Here is a 17,940-nt window from a genome sequence, read left to right on the forward strand (position 1 = left end):
CGAGGGCTGAGAGGAATGTCCTTATGAGTGGACATCATGTGAAGGTGTGAGAGGAGGCGGAGTCACATGAGGGTCACAGGGCTTCACCTTTAGGACTGGCTGCAGGATGTCCTGAAGAGGACACATCTCAGAAGCTGTGGTCTGAGGGGCCCCTGCAGTCAGGGAGGAGGTTCTGAGCTGCACAGGAATCTGTCACCATCAGAATCTGCTTTATTCATGTAGCTGCTTTCTAAACAGCACCAGCTGCTGGACAGGTAAACAAGGAGTCACAAGCAAAGAAGCTCTTCAACTGTTTTCAAACTTTATTTATTTTCTCAAATCAAAAGTGAACAATATAAAAGATTGAGGGCAGAGTCCGAGATGTGGGCGGGGACGCAGGGGGACGGGTCTACATGTTGTCTTCATCAGAGTCGTCGTCCTCCTCTAAAGAATCCTGAGAAGACAAACACCAGAATCACAGACTGAAGAAACGGATCCAACATGAGAATGGAGGTGGAGCTGAAGGTGGACTCAGGAGGGACCTGCTCACCTTGGCGTATTTCTCTGCTTCCTCTCGAACATCTTTAGGTACCAGCTCGTGTCGTCCATTTGTGACTGGAGGGGAGAGGACAAGACACAATAAGTGGAGAGACTGGAGGAGCGACAGACAAATGGACAGACGGGTACAAGGAGAAGACGAGCACAACACCGACTGGTTCTTACCTTCTCCGACCCAGCTGAGCTCCAGCTCAAACGATTTGTCCTTCACTTCGTCATGAACGATGTAGATTCTGGACAAATGAGACGGGACAGATTCAGAGTCGGGCCGTGACAAGAGAATAAAACACACGTGTTGTTACAGGAGCTCCAACATGTGACGCTCTGATGACAGGAACCATTCTGCTGCATCATCTAGAAGCTTCACAGTTTCCTTTGGTGGATCATCATGTGCACCTGATGACACTTCATACAATGGGACCAACGCAGATTCTGCTCACTTCAGGGTTCTGAAGGTTTTTAACGAGTCAAATTTAGGTTAATGTGGATTTGGTGACTCACATCTTGGCGACCTCCTTGACCAGTTCTCTGCACGTCATCTCCTTCATCTGACAAACAAACATTAAATCAACATTCAGATTCACGACTCATCTACAGAGCACGTTTCTATAGAGCTGCAGAGAAAGGATCTTCCTGCTGCATGTGACCATCGGACTGATTGAATAAACTCACCTGCAGTTTTTCAATCTCTGTCTTGGCGGCTTGTTTTGCTTTTCCGATGGCGCAGCCCCAGTAACCCTGAACACACAAACACAGTCAGCTTACTGGTCTAATGGGGAGTCAGACTGCTCAGTGAAACTGAAGGTAGGACGGTAACAATCATTACAATTTTGCAATCCGCAGCTTTGCATTACATTTTATATTTATGTTGATTCCTTCAGTGTTGATGTTTCAGGAGCTGAATTCTACTCAGGTCTCTTCCTCTCAATTCTCAACATATTCATATTTAAAGATACATCAAATATGACCCCATCTGTCAATAAAGACAATCTTTTAACAATCAGAACAGTCAGAACTGATTTAATTGAACTATTGAATATTAAATATATTTTTCATTATAAATCCACACTTCCCCATCACACCTGAGACCTTACCAAGTCCCTCAATGTACAGGGGCTCAAAGTTGGCTGGAATGTTAATCACACAGGTGTTTTCAGGAAGCACAGTGATGAGGTCATGTGTCTTATTTCTGATCTCATGCATCTTGTTGAAAGAGACACGGAGCTGGTGAGGAACAGTCGGGTTATTCTTTAGCTGAGCGCTCAGCCCGGCTCCTCACTGTTCTCACATGATGCTCTGACCTCCTGGGAACCCACACGACCAGATATTGATAATAAGTAACAGAAAAAGCCAATTTCCCCCCCGATTGTCTCATTTGCTGTTGTAGGTCATAAAGAGGCAATGATATTAAAATAAGGACGTTTTCTTCCAATTAAAAACTCCTTGTTGGGTTTTGAGATCCAGACATTTGACGAATAAAATCCTTCATCCGGTTGATCATTTATAAATTCATAGGATATGGAGATGCCCTTAGGCTGGAAAGGTTTTCTTTGTTTGACGACAGCAATCAATCGAGATGTCATTTCATGGAGGCACCATCATGACATCACTTAATAAGTGAGTTTCTTGCTAACTTCTGTCTGTCATCGCTAATCTGTCCCTTCCAGACTGCTGAATCTTCCTCGACCTCTTGATGCTGACCCCTGCTGTCAAGTGAAGTGACCACCATGTGTTGGACTCACGTATGAGATGCCTGACGGGTCGACCATGTAGAGCTGGGGACCGTCGTCTTTGTTGTAGGAGCCAAGGATGAAACTGCAGAGAGACAAACACTCAGAATTCAGAGCTCCTGGAAGTCTACATACATTTTATTTCCAGGCTCATGAGGTCATTGTGACCTCTGACCTCAATGTGGGTTCTAAATGAACATTTGTACCAAATTCGAATACGTTTCCCTCAAGACGTTCTTGATATATCGTGTCCCCAATAATGAGACGGACAGAACTGAAAACATAAAGCCTCCAACCACCGGGTGTCGCTGGCACGGAGACAAAGAGTCGGTACTCCGCAGAACCAGTTCACGTGAGCAGATGACAAATGTGCTGATTGTTTTCAGAATAAAGTGGCGTAGCTTGTTTCCTAATGACGACGGTAAGAAGACAAATGAGTTTAAAATATAAAATCAATGGGAGCAGGCAACTTCATTTGTGTTTCACATTTGATTCTTCTTTGACCTACAACTGAAAACAACAGAGTGGCCAAGCCGCTGTTCCCCGTGTTGTCCCTGAAGGCAGCAGCTGAGGCTGTGATGTGAAAAACAAGGTGGAGCTGTCTCACTCACCTGCAGCCGAACGGCCTGACGGCGCTGTACAGTGTGTAGGCGTGCACGTACATGGCCACTCTCTCAGACAGGTGCTGCAACAACAGGAAGAACAGTTAGCTTAGCATCAGAGCTGTGACTGTAGTCTGTATTGAACTGCATAAGATGGAGCGTCCACGGGCACATGTTGTTTAGCCTGGTCCTGAACCTCACATTTCTTTAGTTGGTGAGTGAAACACACACGGAAACAACTCAATGTACAGTGTGTGTTCCTGTGTGACAGCCAACAACAACAACAACAACAACAAGGGGCTGATCTGAGGCAAACCTTTACCTTCAGGGGAATGTCGTGTCCGTAGTTTGATCTGAAGCTGGAGGCCTCTTCTCTGGAGACTTCAGCCAGCGAGCGAGCGTCAGCCAACAGGCCAGCTACAGCCTGGACAGAGACAGAGAGACAGACAGGGAGACAGAGAGTGAGAGAGAGAGACAGAGGCAGAGAGAGAGAGAGAGAGAGAGAGAGACAGACAGACAGGGAGACAGAGAGTGAGTGAGAGAGACAGACAGAGAGACAGACAGGGAGACAGAGAGTGAGTGAGAGACAGAGAGAGAGAGACAGACAGGGAGACAGACAGGGAGACAGACAGAGAGACAGACAGGGCGACAGAGAGAGACAGAGAGGGAGACAGAGAGTGAGAGAGAGACAGACAGGGAGACAGACAGAGAGAGACAGACAGGGCGACAGAGAGAGACAGAGAGAGACAGAGAGAGACAGAGAGAGAGACAGAGAGTGAGAGAGAGACAGAGGCAGAGAGAGAGTGAGACAGAGACAGAGAGAGACAGACAGGGAGACAGAGAGTGAGTGAAAGAGAGAGAGACAGAGGCAGAGAGAGGGAGGGTTAGAGACAGAGAGACAAACAGGGAGACAGAGAGTGAGTGAGAGAGAGAGAGACAGAGAGACAAACAGGGAGACAGACAGAGAGACAGACAGGGAGACAGAGAGAGACAGAGAGTGAGTGAGTGAGTGAGAGAGAGACAGACAGGGAGACAGAGAGTGAGTGAGAGAGAGAGAGACAGAGAGACAAACAGGGAGACAGACAGGGAGACAGAGAGTGAGTGAGTGAGTGAGAGAGACAGACAGGGAGACAGAGAGTGAGTGAGAGAGAGAGAGACAGAGGCAGAGAGAGGGAGGGTTAGAGACAGAGAGACAAACAGGGAGACAGAGAGTGAGTGAGAGAGAGAGAGACAGAGAGACAGAGAGTGAGTGAGAGAGAGACAGAGTGAGAGAGAGAGAGAGAGAGAGAGAGAGACAGACAGGGAGACAGAGAGTGAGTGAGAGAGACAGACAGAGAGACAGACAGGGAGACAGAGAGTGAGTGAGAGACAGAGAGAGAGAGACAGACAGGGAGACAGACAGGGAGACAGACAGAGAGACAGACAGGGCGACAGAGAGAGACAGAGAGGGAGACAGAGAGTGAGAGAGAGACAGACAGGGAGACAGACAGAGAGAGACAGACAGGGCGACAGAGAGAGACAGAGAGAGACAGAGAGAGACAGAGAGAGAGACAGAGAGTGAGAGAGAGACAGAGGCAGAGAGAGAGTGAGACAGAGACAGAGAGAGACAGACAGGGAGACAGAGAGTGAGTGAAAGAGAGAGAGACAGAGGCAGAGAGAGGGAGGGTTAGAGACAGAGAGACAAACAGGGAGACAGAGAGTGAGTGAGAGAGAGAGAGACAGAGAGACAAACAGGGAGACAGACAGAGAGACAGACAGGGAGACAGAGAGAGACAGAGAGTGAGTGAGTGAGTGAGAGAGAGACAGACAGGGAGACAGAGAGTGAGTGAGAGAGAGAGAGACAGAGAGACAAACAGGGAGACAGACAGGGAGACAGAGAGTGAGTGAGTGAGTGAGAGAGACAGACAGGGAGACAGAGAGTGAGTGAGAGAGAGAGAGACAGAGGCAGAGAGAGGGAGGGTTAGAGACAGAGAGACAAACAGGGAGACAGAGAGTGAGTGAGAGAGAGAGAGACAGAGAGACAAACAGGGAGACAGACAGAGAGACAGAGAGAGACAGAGAGTGAGTGAGTGAGAGAGAGACAGACAGGGAGACAGAGAGACAGACAGGGAGACAGAGAGTGAGTGAGAGAGAGACAGAGGCAGAGAGAGAGAGAGAGTGAGTGAGAGACAGAGAGAGACAGACAGGGAGACAGAGAGAGAGAGAGAGACACAGAGAGTGAGAGAGAGACAGAGAGACAGAGAGAGAGAGACAGAGAGTGAGTGAGAGACAGACAGGGAGACAGACAGAGAGTGAGTGAGAGACAGACAGGGAGACAGAGAGAGACAGAGAGAGAGACAGACAGGGAGACAGACAGAGAGTGAGTGAGAGACAGACAGAGAGAGACAGAGAGTGAGAGAGAGACAGACAGAGAGAGACAGAGAGACAGAGAGTTAAACCCAGAGACACAGAGAGAGACACAGAGAGTGAGAGAGGGAGAGACAGAGATGACATCAGATGCACCAATCATGTTACTGTTCAATGCTTGTGTGTGTGTGTGTGTGTGTGTATATGTGTGTGTGTGTCTGTGTGTGTTTACCATGCCCACGTGTCTGTCGATGTTGAAGATGCGTTTGTTGGCTCCCTGTTCGTACAGTTTGGACAGAACAAGCTTCTCCACTGCGAACACAACACCATCCTTACAGCGGATACCTATGGCCGTGCTGCACATACACGCACACAAACAAACACACAATCAGACACACACATAGGATTGAGAAGGGTTCAGCCAATATTATCTTACATCTGTGTGACGGTGAATGTTCAGACTGGAAAAATCTATTTCCTGAGTTCACCAGCAATATTAAATCTAATGAAAATGTAAGATCTGACATGTTCCTCACATGTTCTCTATGTGAGAACATGAAAGGTCTGAGTCAGTGTCTCTAGATATTGTCTGGATCTTCTCCTGCAGCCTCCTAGTAACACATCTGTAACATGTCAGAGTGAGGAACCAGCAGGACCATGTCCTGAAGCTTCCTGAGCCGGTGGACGTGTTGACGAGGTTTCTAACACGAACACAAAGATCTCAGGATGAAGAAGAGGAGCCGGACACGTAGAGGACGAAGACGGATTCGTGGTTATCAGGGTCACTTTAGTATCGGGGTAATCACCATGGTCTCTTCTGCTGAACCGATGGAACCATTTGGCTTCAGTTCAGGAGGCATCATGTCGGCCATCTTTATTTACAGTGATTCAGTGGATGTGACAACCTGGAGACTGACCTGCTGTTCTCCACGGCCTTCATCGCATATTCCACCTGGAACACTCGACCATCTGGAGAGAAGGTGGAGGCCGACAGGTCGTACTGCAGGACACACAGACAAGAGTGAGTGAGAGAGAGACAGAGTGTGAGAGAGACACAGACAGACAGACAGGTGTACACACACACACAAAGAAAGAAAGAGAAAGGCAGAGAGACAGAGACACACACGAACACACAGGTCAGACAGACAGAAACAGACGGAGACAGACATGCAGACAGACTGAAAGAGAAAGACAGACAGTAAGTGACAGAGACACACACACACACAGGTCAGACAGACAGACACAGAGAGAGAGAGTCAGACAGACAGGAAACGCAGTCCCTGGTCAGTAGACGCATCATTGATAATCTACTGATCACGAGCTGTGATTAGCTCAGATGAATAATAACTTTCATTTCATTAGTTGATTCTGAATCTGATATAATATAATTCCAGGAGGCTAACACCTGAGCTAACGGCTAACTGGACCACTCGTTGAGTTACTTTCAGTTTAGCCGCTGTTAGCTTGTTAGCCTAGCTGTGACTCAGCAGGCTAACACCCGAGCTAGCGGCTACATGCGGAGAGGAGCGGGAGGTTTCCCGGAGGAAAGCGAACGTCCCTCCGGTCGGACACAGTGACCGGAGCCGGTGGAGGAGAAGCGGACGAAGCGGGAGAGGCCCTCACTCACCCCGGTGCCGATGGAGCTCATCTTCACACGATGAGTCGGAGTCTTTACTGGAGCTTTCTGCTGCTGCGCATGCGCGTTTTCACTGACGTCACCGACACTGCTGCTTCCGGTCACCAGAATAAAAGCCTCACTCACCACAGACTTCACATGGTTTGTTATCAACTGACAGGAAACTATCACTGACACTTTGATTGACTGATCCACTGACAGGAAACTATCACTGACACTTTGATTGACTGATTGGTTGATTGATTAAAGAAAACGGCCTCCACGGTGTCCTCTCACAAACTGTCACTCAGCTGGAAGAAGCAGTAAGAAACATGATTATTTGTATATAATTATGTTTTGATTACTGTCTTTTCTTTTTGTTCTGGTGACACGTAAAAGTTCCTGGTTCTCTTCTTATCAAAACATGACTTTCACAGCTCCTCTGGTTTTCCATGAGAATCCAAAGTAGAGTTGTGACTGTAAATAAAGACGATCAGTGTCTGTGATATTTGACTGGTTCAAAGTCTGATGGACTTTTAATACAAATTCCACTCTGCCCTCAGTTTGTGGAAATCTGAGGAGACCTGCACGGAACATGTTCCCTCTCATGTTCTGTGTTTGAAAACAAATGTCTGAGTCAGTGTCTCTGGATCTTCTCCTGCAGCCGCCTAGTAAAACATCTGTAACATGTCAGAGTGAGGAACCAGCAGGACAATGTGTGGAAGCTTCCCAGTGAGCGAGTGGACGTGTTGATGAGGTTTCTAACACGTGACGGACGTGAAACTGGAAGAACTCAAACATCTCAGGATGAAGAAGAGGAGCCGGACACGTAGAAGATGAAGACGGCAACTTGGAAACACGAGGAGGTTCCAGATCTTCTGGTGATGAGGGCCGACTCCGGTGTGGACGAGCTGTAAACAACCACAATGATCTTTCCACAGCAGAGTTTATACGTCATGTTCCGCCTCCTGCTGCTCTACAGGCTCCGCCTCTCGCCTTGATGTTCCCACATGTTCCTGTTTGAAGGAGTCAGAACCAACAACCTGCTGCTGCTTCACAACCAACTACACAAGATGTTCAGATGATATTTTCTGTCCAATGGTCCCAATAAACCGACTCTTGATAAAAGTGTGTGTAAACTTTATTGAGTCTGTTGGAGAGCGTGTATCACAGACCTGCTCCGATAGGAAACAACTCAAATGTTCTTTTTGTTCTTCTTTCATTTTATTTCATCACGTCTTCATCTTCAATCAGTAAATGGAAGCTTTGGTCACAAGAGTGAAAAACATTCATGTACAGTGCAGTTAAAAAAAGAAGCAGGGACAAAAACAGTTTTCAATTTTTAAAACATATCGATGTTAAGGCAAAACTGACCGAAGCTCCGCCCTCAACAGAACGACAAGAAAACATCTGACTCAGAGAAAATCAACAGAAGCTACAGTTAGTGAAGATGAAGAAGATGAAGATGATGATTAGCGTTCATTAGTAACTAAAACAAACATGTACATAATCATATTTTATTTACGGATATTTTACTTGAATAAGCACAGAAACTGAGGGCTGGACCCAAAACACAGCAGCACAGGAAGTTCACCTTCACAATAAAACAACCCCAACAGACACACACAGAAAGTGAGATAGTGTGAGCGAGAGAGACACACACACAAACTTCACGCATGAAGGGGAAGGTGAAGATGAGAATGAAGGTGAAGATGAGGAGGGACACTGCATCAGAGGAGACAAAATCCTGCATATGTTAAAATATCACTCAAAGATTTTGAGTGAGTTTACATCAGACCGTCCCCCCCGCAGACCGTCCCCCTCGCAGACTGTCCCCGTTGCACACGTCCCCCCCGCAGACCGTCCCCCCCGCACGTCCCCTTTAAACACTTAACCCCAAAAAGTATGTTTGAATATTAAAGACAATGACACGTAAAGTTGATTATAAGAGCCAAAGAAAGACAAAATTACACAGATAAGGTCATAATATTACAAGACCAAAGTTGTAAATTACTATTACTTTGCAACAACACAAGAATAAAGCTGTAACATTATGAAGTTATAATTTTACAGTAATTAAGTGATTATTATCATCCACGTGCCGTTCGATGATCAGAGGATCAGTCTGCGTGAACATGGTTTTTACTTCATGGCTATTTGCTAAAAATTTATTTAATTCTGTTATTTCTGAATTATGACTTTCTCATAATATTACAATCTTATTCTCAACATATCAGATTTGTTTCCTACAGTGTGGCTCTGGTGCTCTGATGTTGAAAAGGTGATTACAAGATACGTTCTAGTCAACATGAGACGAGAGGTCCGCTGGATTCAATAAACTTTATGTGTTCAGACATTAAACTGAGTCGTGAACTGAAGCTGATCAGCAGCAATAACAAATCAACGATACGGACCAATCATAGGCAGCCACATTAGAACCCTCAGGAGAGACAGAGAACCACACTGACCAGATACCGGACCTGTGGGAGGAGTCAATGAGGAGGATGAGGAGGATGAAGAGGAGGAGGAGGATGAGGAGGAGGATGAGGAGGAGGAGGGCAGTTGTTGTTAGTGATGAAGGTAACATACTTCCTGTCACAGTTAACCCTTTGTTCTCTCTCTCTCTCTCTCTGGTCCAGAGTTCTCAGCGGTGTCCGTCCCTTCGTCCAGGCTCCGCCCCACGGTTTGTGATGGGAGGGGCGGGGCGATGGGGGGGTGTGATTGGGTGTCCGGGGTCGTACAGTTAGGTGTTACCTTTCAGGATCCCCAGGCAGCTCTGCACCAACTGGAGGTTCCCCTGCAGGTGAGAGGGGGCGGGCCAGGAGACAGGTGAACACATGAACAAACTGAAGCTGTGAACTGTCCCAGCTCCTCGTGAGACGTCCCTGTGTCCTCCTGAACCTGAACTCTCTCCTCTGAACTCATCAGGAGACAATGGTTCTACTGTGAATGTAAAACTTCTGCAAAGTTAAAAGGCCCAAAGTTGTGTTGTCTTCTTCACCTTACATGTGAGTGCCCCCCCCCCCCCTCTAGCTATGGTCTGATATGACTGGGATGTTGGACGGTCCCTTCAGAACGTACCTTGGCGTGTTTGAGCTCCAGCTCGGCCAGCTCCACCAGGTTCTTCCTGAACGCCGCCACTCGTCTCGTTTTAAAGTCTACGAGCTCTGCAGGCAACAGATCCAGAGTCAGTGTCAGAGATTAGAGAAGTGTGTGTCTGTGTGTGTGTGTGTGTGTGTGTGTGACCAGTGAAGTTCTGATCTAAAACCTGGATTGTGAGTAACATCTGATATCACTGATCTGACCAGTGAATTTAAAGCTTATATATTTTGGGGCTATTTGAATCTGATTGACAGGTCAGAGTTAGAAGTGGAGGAACAAGAGGATCTGGATCACACCTTGCTTGGCGGACTCAGATATCTTCTCAAACTTGTGGCAGCAGAGCTGCTGGCTGGTCTCGGTCTGCAGGACGTCTCTGTTTTTGGCTCGGGCTTTATCCAGAGCCTTGTTAGCGTTCTCGTAGTCCACCAGGGCCCGGCTCCTCCGGTACAGCAGGTCCTGCAGCGGATCACAACATTAATATTCACTTTCCTCGTCATACTGATAATAACAGACAAAGATTTTTAATAAGTTCATCTTTGAGTCCAAGTGACGACAGGTCCAAATGTAAAGAAATTCCGAAGAGGACTAGAGATATGTTGATGAGGTCACAGTGACCTTTGACAACCTAATCAGTTAAACCGTGAGTCAGACAGACCAGCTGAAGACATACTGCCTCTGACCACTGGGTGTCACCGGAGCGGAATCTTAAAAATGAACATTTGGTCGAGGCCGAGGTTTGACAGCAGATAACTCTGGACTGAGGCGGTGAGCTCACAGACCTTTGCAGCCTGCGACTCTCTCAGGTAATATTTCAGGAGGTCTGCGAGCTTCAGGTCTTCATCCGCTGCGACTCGAGCTTCAATTTTCTGAAAGGAAACAACAGACAGAAGCTGAAGAGCAGGTGAACTCAAACGAGAGCAGCAGCGTTTACACACGTTTACAGCATTTACAAAACGTAGAGATGTGAAAACAAACTTACCCTCGTTTTCTCAAACAGCTCTGACACTTTCAAAAAGAACCTGAAACAGAAGAAACACAACACAGTTGCTAAACAGCTTCACAAACACAAAGTGTCATCATGACGCGTCGGCTGCAGTTCCTACTTGCACAGGTCGGTGGAGTCCTGTGTTCCTAACGTGTAGAGAGACGAAGCGATTCTGTTGATGTCATCTGCAGCGTCTGAACACACGTCCAATCAAACATGAGTTAAGAATGGTCACATGACCCATGAGCCCTGCACCCACACCTTCAGACTGACGGGAAAATGCTCATTTCAATTATCTACACGTGATGGATCGATTCTTACTTTTGTGTGAGCGAATCATTCGGTCGGATTTGGCCGAAGCGTCTTTCACTCGGTTGTGATATTCTAACAGAAACGTCTTCTCGTGCTCAAAGAAATCATCCACGTCCTGAAACAGAGGAAAAGACATGAGGAGACCAGAAGTGAGGAGACACGGCTCAGGAGGAACCTCTGAGCTCCAGGATCTGTCACCTTGACTCCGGCCACCAGGACGCCATCAGCTGATTTCACCACGTTCTTAAAGAAATCCTCCAGTTTCTCCTTCTTGTTCTTCCCTCGAACACTCAGCTGTTGGAAAGGAGAGGTCAAAGGTCACATGAACAAAAATAACCAAACCATCTTTAAGTATGACATCACCCAGTCGAGCGGAACAGAGCACGCTCCACGTTGGGTGAGAGGAGCATCAGGTTCACTGGATGCAGAGGAAATCACATTCTGTCCACCGACAGGAACACGGAGCTTTATGTCTCCTGCAGACCCCCGGAGACAAATGTCCTCACGAATAAGACCGTCACAAAGACAGTTCTAAACGCTAACGTTAGCCCGACTGCTTCACTAGAGACGAGAGAGCTGCTGCAAGCAAAGTTAACTCCCTGTCACCCCCTAACCCACAAACATCAGGACACACAACAGAGTCCACAGAGTGCGTGTGTGCGGAGAGTGACTCACATCCTGGTTGTACTCCAGGAAGACGTGGAAGTTGAGGTCCTTCCTCAGGACGGGATGAGCCGCCACGCGACACAGGAAGACCTCGTGCATGGCCACCGTCTTCTTAAAGATGGCCAGGTACTCTCTGAGGGAAACACAGAGCGCTCAGTGTGGTGCCTCTATCTTCTAAGTGAGTTAGAGTTCATCCATACTATGAGTTAGTAGCATTAGTTTTGGAGAGCTGGCTCCGGATCAGTTTGAGCTCTCACTGGTCATTTCTACATGTAAACTGATATTCAAACACAGACTGGAGCTGAACAGCAGGGTCAGTGACTCTGGTGATGATTCTCCATGTTGTTCTCCTCCGCTAGCTGAGGCTGAGTGAAGGAGGTCATGTGACAGGAGACCAATCAGAGAAGGCTAGTTCAAGTTAACTCACGCCTCCAGCTCCTGCTTCATCTTGGTGAACTCCTCCTTGGTCATGGATCCTTCTCCCTCCCCCAGCTTCTGCAGCTTCTCCCTGGAAGCATCAAAGTCTGGCCTGGGGGGGGCAGGGGGGATCTACAACAGCATCAACAAGAGTGAGACAGGAAGCAAACACACACGACACTGAAACCTGATCAACTGCAATGATCACTAAATTAAATACAGGAAAAGAAATTTACAAATGAAGTTTATTTTACAATCAGTTGTGAACTTGTCAATGCTCTGTGTCTCACTGTGTCTTCATCTTGTTGCACCAGTTTGTGTGTGTTTTGTGTTTCTTACGATGTATCCTGCGTAGTCTTCATTCTCCACAAACGAGTCGTGCAGCCAGATGAACTCCTCGTGCTGTCGGACCACAGAGAACTCGTTCTGCTTGAAGTTAGGCAGCGTGCTCTGTGGAAGCAAAGTGTGCGTCACCCTGTCAGACTCATTTGTGCAAGTGTGTGTGTGTGCGAGTGTGTGTCTGTGTGACGAGATAAAAGCTGAATAAAGCTGCTCATTGTAATTTCAGTGGGCGGGGCTCCTTGTGAGACCACAGTTGATGTCGATGGACACAAACCCCTCCCTCCACCATGCCCAGGCCCCGCCCCTCACCTTGGTGTGGACGGTGAACTTGACCTTGTCTCTCTCACTCAGGGCGTCCGAGATGTCCACCTGCAGAGTGGCGTCCGTCTGCAGATCCACGTTCACTGCCCGCTGCTGCAGGAGAACAAAGACCACATGTCCCATAATGCACCACACCCTCTGATCAGCAGACGTTCAGGCGAGGGACAGTCAGCTGACACCAACTACTTAATAACCGGTCACATGATCAATGTCATGAGACCCACATTCAGACGTGTGGACTCCAGAGAAGATACATCACACATGTAGATCCCATGTTCCTGAATGCATGTGACATGTTAAACCTATGAAGTGTGAACAGATCAGAATGTTAATGAAACCATCAGGAACCAGGTCTTCTCTGGTTCTACTGCTTCTTCTCCTGATCAGAGACATCTGAATCATCCTGAGGACAAACAAACAGGTTTGTTTCTTTTCAGAGCGACTGTCAATCATCTCTGATAATTCTGATGACTGGGCACCAGACAGATGATGGGATGACATCAGGGCACAAACTGGTCCTTCAATGGTTTTCACCTAAAGGTATTCAAACCCGTTTTCCACCAGTTGATCAGTTTCATGATCGATGATGTAATCACCAGCGTCTCTCACACACTGTTTGGAATGTCAACAATCAATCTATTTACTGATCTATAGGGGGGGGGGGGTCGATCTGAGGCCCCTGAGGGCCCAGCTACTTAAACCATCAGTTAAGCTCCACCCATCTGCAGACCCTGCTCTAACCTTACTTTAATAAAAAGGTTTCATGAACTATGAGAGAGAGAGAGAGAGAGAGAGAGAGAGAGAGAGATAGATACAGAGTGATGTGACCTTTTGACTGAGCTCGTTAGCTGCTGGTTAGCCGTTAGCCGTTAGCCTCTAGCCCCTAGCCTCAGCAGTTAGCTGTTAGCCAGGTGTAGCAGCTGAGGCTAACACCATTAGCATGGAGCTAACATTAGCTGAGGCTACTAACCAGGCTACAAAGCTAACAAGCAACTTTAGCCAAGCGGAACCCAGACAGACAGATGGACAGGGGGACAGACAGGTAAACAGAGAAAGGGACAGACAGAAGGACAGACAGGTAAACAGACATGTAAACAGACAGAGGGACAGACAGGAGGACAGACATGTAAACAGACAGAGGGACAGACAGGAGGACAGACAGGAGGTCAGACAGAGGGACAGACAGGTAAACAGACATGTAAACAGACAGAGGGACAGACAGGAGGACAGACAGGTAAACAGAGCACTCACCCCCCGGTCCTCCTCGGAGAGGAAGTCGGGTCCGTCATCCAGTCCTTCCTGCTGCGGACACACAGAGAGCACAGAGCCGTTAGTTCACCGACACAGCGCAGGGGACCCGGAGCACCGGGCCACCGGGCTACCGGAGCATCGGGGCACCGGGGCACCGGCATTACACTCCCGGAACACAGAAGACAAGATTCAGAAGAAGCAGAGAAACAGAAGCAGTGAACCCACCATCATGGCTGCCTACGGGTGGAGACAGGAAGTGGTGAAACGTCATCACGGCTTGATTTTATAAAATAAAAATAAATAACAAGGATTTACGAATAAAATAAAAATAGCAGTTTTATATAAATATGAATACATATCCAATTGTAAATAAATATACAAAAATAAACCATTTTTTTAAGTGAAAAGTGAAAATTGTAGTGATATTAAATGTTCTTACATCCAGTGACCAGCAGGGGGAGACAGAACTCTGCTGGCTGACCTCAGGGGAATCCTGGGTAATGGAGTCTTTAGTGAACTAAAGACAAACCACAAATAAACCTGTTTCTGTTTGAAAGTTTATTACTGCCATGGAGTTGTCAAAGGTCAAAGTCAGGTCACGGGTGGGAGGAGCTTTTCCCCTTGAAGGAAAAGTAGTTGTGTCCTATTTTAATTTCTCATCTTTCTACTCATCCTGAACCACTGGTCAGAAACATGTTCCTCTACTGACAATATTTATGTCTGTAGTGAAAGATTAATGTTATAAATTATATTACAGTTTTATCATATAGTATTATATGTATTATATATATTTTTTTCATATGTTGTTTGTATTGTCATATGTAACTCATTGCTGTAACTGGTCAATCAGTCAATCACATTGTATTAGTATAGTCTCATATTCACAGATCCCAGTTGGTCTCCTCGTCTTTAACCAGGTGAGACGTCCTCTGTTCTTCACCCTCAAGAGTCAAACTACTGAGACCTTTAACAGGTGGAGAAGGTGGAGACCTCAGAGACACGTGTGAGGACCCGTCTCCCAGGACGGACACTAGTCAACAGATGTCCCCTGTCTCAGAGGACATCAGAAACATCATGACTTTACAGCTTTGATTAGAATAAACAGTTTGTAGAATAACTAAAGGTCACGTTCAAGATCCACCATCAGCTGCCACGAGTCACCACCAGTCACCACGTCACTGAAGATCAGTTCAGCTCGGTGGTCCCATCTCAACTTATCTTATCTTAACTTATCTTATCTTAACTTATCTTATCTTAACTTAACTTAACTTAACTTATATTATCTTATCTTAACTTAACTTAACTTATCTTAACTTATCTTAACTTAATTTAAGTTAACTTATCTTACCTTAACTTAAAATATCTTATCTTAACTTATCTCAACTTATCTTATCTTAACGTATCTCAACTTAACTTATCTTAACTTATCTTAACTTATCTTATCTTAACGTATCTCAACTTATCTTATCTTAACTTATCTTAACTTATCTTATCTTAACTTATCTTATCTTATCTTATCTTAACGTTTCTTAACTTATCTTATCTTAACTTAACTTATCTTAACTTATCATAACTTAACTTATCTTATCTTATCTTAACTTAATTTAAGTTAACTTATCTTACCTTAACTTATCTTACCTTAACTTAAAATATCTTATCTTAACTTATCTCAACTTATCTTATCTTAACTTATCTTAACTTATCTTATCTTAACTTATCTTATCTTAACGTTTCTTAACTTATCTTATCTTAACTTAACTTATCTAAACTTATCATAACTTAACTTATCTTATCTTAACTTAATCTAAGTTAACTTATCTTACCTTAACTTATCTTACCTTAACTTAACTTATCTTATCTTAACTTATCTTATCTTATCTTATCTTAACGTTTCTCAACTTATCTTATCTTAACTTAACTTATCTTAACTTATCATAACTTAACTTATCTTATCTTAACTTATCTTAACTTATCTTATCTTAACTTAACTTATCTTATCTTATCATATCTTAACTTATCTTAACTTATGCAAACCACCTGACTCATGAACCGTGATTGGCCCGGTGTTTACTCAAAGTTTCCCTCGGTCACATGGCAGCTCTGGAAGGTTTGATTTAGACTTGCATTAATATGTTAGCTTAGCTTAGCTTAGCACAGTCTGTGTGTGATTGACATGTTGTGTTTTGGTCCCGGAGCAGAACTGGTCCCGGAGCAGTGACTGAAACCAGATGGTTCCATGTGGACATGAGTCAGCTGAAGTCTGATCAGCTAATCAATCACTGATATCTATGAGTTGATGAAGGTGTGAACTTCTCCAGGTTCTACTCTTGATCTTATTTCACACAACTTCAGTTACAGAATATGAGTTATAATTAGACACATGGATCATTCTGACAGATCTATTCCTGGGGTTCTAACTGGTTCCTGACACATCATGTTGTGAGTCATGTTGTGTGACTCGGTTCCTCTGCAGCTGCTCTGGTGTCCTGCACTCCTCCGGCAGCTCGTCTCCACTCGGTCCTTTTGTGGACGCTGTGGACAGGACCTGGATATGTGGTCTCCAGGAATAGAAGCAGGAGGATCAGATTCTCCGGAGCTGATCAGTGCGTCAGTGCGTCAGTAGCTTCCACGTCTGGTTCCACTCACTGCTGATGGAACTGCAGCAGAACCTGCTGAGTCCCAGAGGTAAACCTGGTTCTGGTCTGAGTCCCAGTGGACTCACTGGATACTTTCTGACCTTTTAAGGGCAGAAATTCACAGTGAAATTCCCCTGAACTAACTTTAGACCAGTTACATGTTTGGACCTGGTCTGGGTGGATCTACCCCCCCCATCACACAAATATACGTCCTGTTGCTGCAGCTGTGATCAATGTTTTTCATGTGTTCATCTATTCGACCTGGAACCTGGAGGAACTCTGGAAACTTCTGGGTCCTCTCCAGAACTTCAGGTTTTGTGGTTCTGGAGAGAATAGCAGCAGTACGACTCTGTTCTAACAATCAGACACACAAGATGAAAACCTCCCCTGATCACACATCCTTCATTACAACGTTTCCACTAAAACCTGGTGGAGACTCAGCTCCAATGGTCCATGAATTCTGAACAGAACCAGTTCAAGAACCAGAGCCGATTGAGTGGGAACGAGTCTGAGAACCAGGTTGTTGTATTTCATGTTTAGTGAATCCATCTTTCTTGTAGGCTTCAGGTTGTCATGGCTCTGCAGTTCACCTCTTCAGGTCATTCTGCTTCTAATGGCTGTTCTGTGGTTCTACTGATCTTGTTTCTACTCTGAGATTTTAACAAGGTTCTAAGTTTGTTAGCAGGTCTGATGAGATTCTGCATGTCATCGTGGTTCCAGTGAGGTTCTCTGGGCTGTAACAGGGAACCTGTCGGTTCTTCAGACGTTGCTGTTTCACTTAATTTGCCAATAATTTGAATGGAACTCTACTGAAGGTTTATTAAGCACTGAAGTTCTACTGATGTTCTGATGCTGTATTGGTTCTGTTGACTTTCTACTGAATTAATATTATCATAGGATCTGCCTAACAGTTCCTGTTCTATAAAATTCCAAATAGATGTACCACGGTTCTTCTGGAGTCTTAATGGAGGTTCCTCAGCTGGTTCCAACACATCACTGAGGTTCTACTGAGGTTCTGCAAGAACCTTTTCACTCATGAGCCCATGGCGAACAGAAGGTCCGTGCACCAGGGGGCGAC

The 17,940-nt window shown here is 45.8% G+C and overlaps 2 protein-coding genes across 3 annotated transcripts; both read right to left on the reverse strand.

The window, feature by feature from the left end:
- Positions 1-284: 284 nt before the first annotated feature.
- psma3 (proteasome 20S subunit alpha 3) lies at positions 285-6,946 on the reverse strand. The gene is made up of 11 exons (XM_062396950.1): positions 6,843-6,946; positions 6,133-6,215; positions 5,448-5,571; positions 3,192-3,293; positions 2,879-2,952; positions 2,280-2,352; positions 1,210-1,275; positions 1,039-1,085; positions 703-770; positions 530-594; positions 285-433 (listed from the first exon to the last, which is right to left on the reverse strand). Exons 1-11 carry the CDS (start codon positions 6,861-6,863, stop codon positions 389-391), a joined length of 768 nt encoding a protein of 255 aa, XP_062252934.1. The 5' UTR covers positions 6,864-6,946; the 3' UTR covers positions 285-388.
- A 1,007-nt stretch (positions 6,947-7,953) lies between these two features.
- Positions 7,954-14,476, reverse strand: snx6 (sorting nexin 6). Of its 2 annotated transcripts, none has more exons than XM_062396939.1 (14): positions 14,452-14,476; positions 14,227-14,277; positions 12,964-13,068; positions 12,652-12,762; positions 12,323-12,444; positions 11,905-12,028; positions 11,428-11,523; positions 11,239-11,344; positions 11,036-11,111; positions 10,912-10,951; positions 10,712-10,798; positions 10,229-10,388; positions 9,912-9,997; positions 7,954-9,627 (listed from the first exon to the last, which is right to left on the reverse strand). In XM_062396939.1, the coding sequence occupies exons 1-14, from the start codon at positions 14,455-14,457 to the stop codon at positions 9,574-9,576; spliced, it is 1,224 nt and encodes a 407-aa protein (XP_062252923.1). In that variant the 5' UTR covers positions 14,458-14,476; the 3' UTR covers positions 7,954-9,573. The 2 variants fall into 2 exon arrangements, with proteins under 2 accessions (XP_062252923.1, XP_062252924.1); XM_062396940.1 differs by having other exon boundaries at positions 14,227-14,274; positions 14,452-14,475.
- Between the last annotated feature and the right edge of the window lie 3,464 nt (positions 14,477-17,940).

This window comes from Platichthys flesus, chromosome 10 (assembly GCF_949316205.1).
Source record: "Platichthys flesus chromosome 10, fPlaFle2.1, whole genome shotgun sequence".
Lineage (NCBI taxonomy): Eukaryota > Metazoa > Chordata > Actinopteri > Pleuronectiformes > Pleuronectidae > Platichthys > Platichthys flesus.